This window comes from Gobio gobio (genome assembly GCF_949357685.1).
Source record: "Gobio gobio genome assembly, chromosome: 10".
Classification (NCBI taxonomy): domain Eukaryota; kingdom Metazoa; phylum Chordata; class Actinopteri; order Cypriniformes; family Gobionidae; genus Gobio; species Gobio gobio.
Window position 1 is genome coordinate 57,103,144 of NC_137116.1, and position 7,102 is coordinate 57,110,245.

At 41.4% G+C, this 7,102-nt stretch overlaps 1 protein-coding gene across 1 annotated transcript; it reads left to right on the forward strand.

Annotated features, from left to right (window-relative positions):
- Positions 1-2,972: 2,972 nt before the first annotated feature.
- tas2r202 (taste receptor, type 2, member 202) lies at positions 2,973-3,953 on the forward strand (the record flags this gene model as incomplete). The annotated part of the gene is made up of 1 exon (XM_079826432.1): positions 2,973-3,953. The coding sequence occupies one exon, from the start codon at positions 2,973-2,975 to the stop codon at positions 3,951-3,953; it is 981 nt and encodes a 326-aa protein (XP_079682558.1).
- Positions 3,954-7,102: the final 3,149 nt, after the last annotated feature.

The following is a 7,102-nucleotide window of genomic DNA, read 5'->3' on the forward strand; positions in this document are numbered from 1 at the left end:
TCAGTTTTGATAGTTCAATACACTGTTAATTATAACAACTAGCTGAAAAAAAATTATTGCTAAAAATAGAAAAAGACGACTTGAGACTTGACTTGGACCCTAAAGACTTGAGACTTGACTGGACCCTAAAGACTTGAGACTTGACTTGGACCCTAAAGACTTGAACTGGACCTTAGAGACTTGAGACTTGATTGGACCCTAAAGCCTTGAGACTTGACTTGGACCCTAAAGACTTGAGACTTGACTTGGACCCTAAAGACTTGAGACTTGACTTGGACCCTAAAGACTTGAGACTTGATTGGACCCTAAAGACTTGAGACTTGACTTGGACCCTAAAGACTTGAGACTTGACTTGGACCCTAAAGACTTGAGACTTGACCTGGACCTTAGAGACTTGACTTGGACCCTAAAGACTTGAGACTTGACTTGACCTGGACCTTAGAGACTTGACTTGGACCCTAAAGACTTGAGACTTGACTTGGACCCTAAAGACTTAAGACTTGAGACTTGACTTGACCTGGACCTTAAAGACTTGAGACTTGACTTGGACCCTAAAGACTTGAGACTTGTCTTGACCTGGACCTTAGAGACTTGAGACTTGACTTGGACCCTAAATACTTGAGAATTGACTAAGCCCCTGAAGACTTGAGACTTGACTTGACCTGGACCTTAGAGACTTGAGACTTGACTTGGACCCTAAAGACTTGAGACTTGACTTGGACCCTAAAGACTTGAGACTTGACTTGGACCCTAAAGACTTGAGACTTGACTTGGACCCTAAAGACTTGAGACTTGACTTGGACGCTAAAGACTTGAGACTTGACTTGGACCCTAAAGACTTGAGACTCGACTTGACTTGGACCCTAAAGACTTGAGACTCGACTTGACTTGGACCCTAAAGACTTGAGACTCGACTTGACTTGGACCATAAAGACTTGAGACTTGACTTGGACCCTAAAGACTTGAGACTTGACTTGGACCCTAAAGACTTGAGACTTGACTTGACTTGGACCCTAAAGACTTGAGACTCGACTTGACTTGGACCATAAAGACTTGAGACTTGACTTGGACCCTAAAGACTTGAGACTTGACTTGGACCCTAAAGACTTGAGACTTGACTTGGACCCTAAAGACTTGAGACTTGACTTGGACGCTAAAGACTTGAGACTTGACTTGGACCCTAAAGACTTGAGACTCGACTTGACTTGGACCCTAAAGACTTGAAACTCGACTTGACTTGGACCCTAAAGACTTGAGACTCGACTTGACTTGGACCATAAAGACTTGAGACTTGACTTGGACCCTAAAGACTTGAGACTTGACTTGGACCATAAAGACTTGAGACTTGACTTGACTTGGACCCTAAAGACTTGAGACTCGACTTGACTTGGACCATAAAGACTTGAGACTTGACTTGGACCCTAAAGACTTGAGACTTGACTTGGACCCTAAAGACTTGAGACTCGACTTGACTTGGACCCTAAAGACTTGAGACTCGACTTGACTTGGACCATAAAGACTTGAGACTTGACTTGGACCCTAAAGACTTGAGACTTGACTTGGACCCTAAAGACTTGAGACTCGACTTGACTTGGACCCTAAAGACTTGAGACTCGACTTGACTTGGACCCTAAAGACTTGAGACTCGACTTGACTTGGACCATAAAGACTTGAGACTTGACCCTGGACCATAAAGACTTGAGACTTGACTTGGACCCTAAAGACTTGAGACTTGACTTGACAAATGTGTCCCTGTTCTTGATATACAATCACTGATTAACATCTTTGGTTTGAATGAGAAAATAAATAAATAAACTATACGATGGTGGATTAGAACCAAGAACCTCTGGCACGCTTAACGCAAATTCTACTTCTAGACCATAAAGTGCTCACACACACTCACAGCGGATCTCTGTATTTATTCAAAATATTGTGTTTAGCAGATGTAATGATGAAGCTATCATTCCATTTCTAGACACACACAATTTATTTATTGACCTGAGGGAGGGGTTCTGGCAGACCAATCACAGCGCTTGCGGTCCGCGTAGAATTGACACGCTGTTATATTTTTGGAGATGTGCACATCAGGGTACGTCGTAGGCTACACGTGCAACATACAACCTATGCCGTACACTCGACGCAGAAGTATAAATTGGGCTTTAGGCTGGCCACTCTAAAATGTGCACAATGCCACAGATGTCGCAAGACTTGAGACTTGACTTGGACCCTAAAGACTTGAGACTTGACCTGGACCTTAGGGACTTGACTTGGACCTTAAAGACTTGACTTGGACCCTAAAGACTTGAGAATTGACTTGGACCCTAAAGACTTGAGACTTGACTTGGACCTTAAAGACTTGAGACTTGACTTGACTTGACTTGGACCCTAAAGACTTGAGACTTGACTTGACTTGGACCCTAAAGACTTGAGACTTGACTTGACCTGACCTGGACCCTAAAGACTTGAGACTTGACTTGGACCCTAAAGACTTGAGACTTGACTTGGACCCTAAAGACTTGAGACTTGACTTGACATGGACCCTAAAGACTTGAGACTTGACTTGGACCCTAAAGACTTGAGACTTGACTTGGACCTTAAAGACTTGACTTGACTTGACTTGACCTGGACCTTAGAGACTTGAGACTTGACTTGGACCCTAAAGACTTGAGACTTTACTTGGACCCTAAAGACTTGAGACTTGACTTGGACCTTAAGACTACGTATATCTATGGTTGCGGAGACTGTATTCGTTCCATTGAAATCACAAAACGAAACGCACCCAAATGTGTCCCTGGTCTCGATATACAATCACTGATTAACATCTTTGGCTTTAGGCTGGCCACTCTAAAATGTGCACAATGCCACAGATGTCGCAAGTGGTCTTTTTTAGGAGAAACATCTCATTTAATCGCATTGAAGATATTTTAAAGATATCTCCTTTTCTTTCCTATGTTGAGACCATCGATCAGATCATGCTATCGTCTGTGGACAAACTCGCGGCTTGGCTGCTGACCGGCTTCTTGGCAATTCTCACCATCTTCTTCAACATGTACCTGCTTCTGGTCACCCACAGAAGCTACCGGAAGAAGCACAAGCTCAACCCTGCCGACTTCATCATCACGGCCATCGCCCTGGCCAGCATCTCCCAGCAGGTTCTCACTTACTTATGGCAGACGATGGATATTATCGACACTGTGTGCCGAATCAGCTTGACGGAGGCCATCCTGCTGGTGCTCATCTTCAGTGTGAAGCTCATCATATTCTGGAGCACGGCGTTCCTGACCTTCTACTATGGCACAAAGCTGGTGATGGAGCCCGTCCACTGCTACACCCGCATCCAGGAGGCCATCGTCAAGCATGTCCACACCGCCCTGGCAGTGATCGTCGTGAGCGGCTTCGCCAATTGCGTTCCCTTGCTGAGCGTTCTCACTCATTACAACGGCACCAGAAACGAAATAGGCGATTGCGGGTCCATCATGCCCACCGATACGGCCGGACTCGCCTACGTCTTCTACTACGTCATCATCTCTGACATCATTCCGGGCATCATAATGGTCAAATGCAGCATTTCGATCTCATACCACCTGGCGAAACATCTTATGGACATGAAGGCCAGCTCCAACGGCGCCCATGGGCCCAAGTTAGGCACGCAGATGCGGGTCATAAAGATGACCCTGAGTCTGGTGATCGTGTACATTTGCTTTGTGATCGTGGACATCTACACACAGATGACGGTGGTGCTGTTGAGGCAGAACACACTCGCACTGACCATTCTCTTCGCCAGCATCTACACCACGGTCAGCGCGTTCGTGCTGGTTTACGGTAAAAAGAGCTACTGGAAGGAACTGATCGCCACCTATAACCTCTTCTTGGATGAGTACCCTTGTTTAAGCATCATGAAGGTCGACGAGGTTGTGCATGACCACGATCACGAGCACAGCCACGGGCACTAAGGAAGATAACTATAACAATAACGATAAGGATATAGTTTTTTAAAAATGTTAGATGTAAAGAATAGCAACAGCGGATGAGAAACCCCGCATAATTTAAAAATACTACTGTTATTGTGTAACAAAAAATATACTTTTATAATGGCTATTATTGATCACGCATAAACTGACATTTAAAGGGTTAGTTCACCCAAAAATGAAAATTCTGTCATTAATTACTTACCCTCATGTCGTTCGACACCCGTGAGACCTCCGTTCATCTTCGGAACAGAAATGAAGATATTTTAGTGTAAATCTGATGGCTCTGAAAGGCCTCCTTTGGCACAATGGCACGGTTCACTCTCAAGACCCTTAAAAGGCACTAAAGACGTCGTTACAAAGTCCATCTCACTACAGTGGTTCTAAAATAACTTTATGAATCGGCGATAATAGTTTTTGTGCGCAAAAAAACCCTAAATAACGACTTACATAGTGATGACGATTTCAAAATACGGCATCATGAAGCTTCGAAGCGTTATGAATCAGTGAGCCGAATCATGATTCGGATCGCGTATCAAACCGCCAAACTGCTGAAATTTGGCGATTCAAACTGCTGAATCGACTCGCTGATTTATAACGCTTCGAAGCTTCATGATGTTTTGAAATCGTCATCACTATGTAAGTCGTTATTTAGGGTTTTTTTGCGCACAAAAACTATTATCGCCGATTCATAAAGTTATTTTAGAACCACTGTTGTGAGATGGACTTTGTAACCACGTCTTTAGTGCCTTTTAAGGGTCTTGATAGTGAACCGTGCCATTGTGCCAATGGAGGCCTTTCAGAGCCATCAGATTTCAACTAAAATATCTTCATTTCTGTTCCAAAGATGAACGGAGGTCTGACGGGTGTCGAACGACATGAGGGTAAGTGATTAATGACAGAATTTTCATTTTTGGGTGAACTAACCCTTTAACAAAAAGAGACTGGGTTGTGTTTTATGTCATATTTAATTTTATTACCGTGATAATCATATACCATATGCACACTTTTGTCTGAACCACATGTTAATGTGTTTAATATTTGTTTTTAAATGCAAACGAAAAGAGGCATGGTTGTGTTTATATTTCGTTTGTTGTAAATATACATGCAGTGAAGATAATCCAGGTGAACCACATTTGTGTGGCTATTAATGTTTAATATTTTTTTTTATGAAAATGAAAAGAGGCAGAGTGTTGTTTTATGACATATTTAGTTTTATTGTAGCCTAAAATATACATACAGGAGTGAGAGCGAGCTGTAATCCAGGCACAGCTCCGCGTCTATTTCGCTTCATAGGCTCGATTTATAAGCACGTCCAATTCGCTGTGGATGCGCAAATGGGTTCAAAATGTTCATGGGTCCAACTAGACACGAATTTGACGCTCTATTCACGTTCGGTGTGAACACAGCATTAGAATAGCTAAACATGGGTGTGTTTCCCGTACAACATCGCTGAACCGCCATAGCACAATACATCATTGAAGAAATCAACTAGCTAATCACAACCGTGTTTCCGCCATAGAATAAACATTTTAGAAGATAATTGCGACTTTTTCATCTCACAGTTGTGAGTTTACATCTAATATAATCCTATAAACGCGCCATTGTGAGATCATAATTGATAAAGTCAGAATTGTGTGATATAAAGTCAGAATTGCGTGATATAAAGTCAGAATTGCGTGATATAAAGTCAGAATTGTGAGATATAAAGTCAGAATTGATAAAGTCAGAATTGCAAGATATAAAGTCAGAATTGATAAAGTCAGAATTGTGTGATATAAAGTCAGAATGTATAAAGTCAGAATTGAGTCAGAATTGCTTGCAATTGCGACTTTATAATTCACAATTCTGACTTTATTTTACGCAATTCTGTTTTTATATCACGCAATTCTGGAAAAAAGTCAGAATTGTGAGATATAAAGTCAGAATTGATCAAGTCAGAATTGTGAGATAAAAAAGTTGCAATTACCTTTTTATTTATTAATTCTGTGGCGGAAACAAGCTTCCATAGTTTTCCCAAAACCTTACTATGGCGAATTTGTCGTTCAACCATGTTGGTTAATGATGTCACGCACATGGTGGAGTAATAACTTATTTAAATAAATTCCATTTGAGATCAAATTAATGCCAGATGTTTTGCTATAAATTACATGGCTATGAGGACTAATTCTCTTTTTACTTTATTTCCAGATTCAATCACAGGCTTGTTCTTGTACTAGATCACGTACGAAAACGGTGCTTTAAATCTCTTGACAAACTAAGATGTAATTGACATTTATATATATTAAAAATAAAATATATAGATAAGGCTCAAGGATTTATTAAGTACATATGTCATGCAAACATACGCTTAACTTATGCGTAATTGCGACTTATCTCAATTTTTTTTATTTTTTGTCGCAATTGTGAGTTAAAAAGGCATAATTGTGATTTAAACTCGCTTATTTTTCCCAGAATTTCAAGTTTAGACTTTATGTCATGTTTTGTTTTGGGATTTGGTTCACGTTTATGTTTTAATGTCTTTTATTTTGTAATTTTACCTCAGTCATGTTTCCTGGTTCTTGTCATGTGACCTCCGTGCCCTTATGTGATCATGTGCTTCCCTGGTTTCATGTGTCTAGTTCTGACTGGTTCCCTTCTCTATGAGTAATGTTCTCATTGGTTGGTCTAGTCATGTGTCCATAGTTCTCATTGGTTCCTTGTCTTGTCATGTGGTTGAGTTCTGGCTGTTCATTGGTTGTCATAGTCATGTGTTCTCCTAGTCTCTGTATATATAGTCCTCATGTCAGTTTGTCAAGTATTATCCCCTGTACCATTGCTGGTGAGTTCCTGTTTCTTGTCAATTCTATGCCAAGCCAAGTCTACATTCATCGTATTCCTGTTCACGTTCTGGATTTAATAAATGCTGCACTTTAGAGGTGGCGAGATGAAGCATTGAATCTTTTCAGCCAAGTGGTTCACAAAAGGGTTAATTTCTCGAGGCTTCATTTGCTCACAATACCACCTGGTGCTCAAAGAGTCACTGCATGAAAAGTGGGATTTTCGTCAGTATGTGGCACTGTAGATTGCCGTGAAACTTCAGGTTTACGACTGTGCGCGGCAATTTGCAGGCAACACCGAAAACTGCCGTAAAT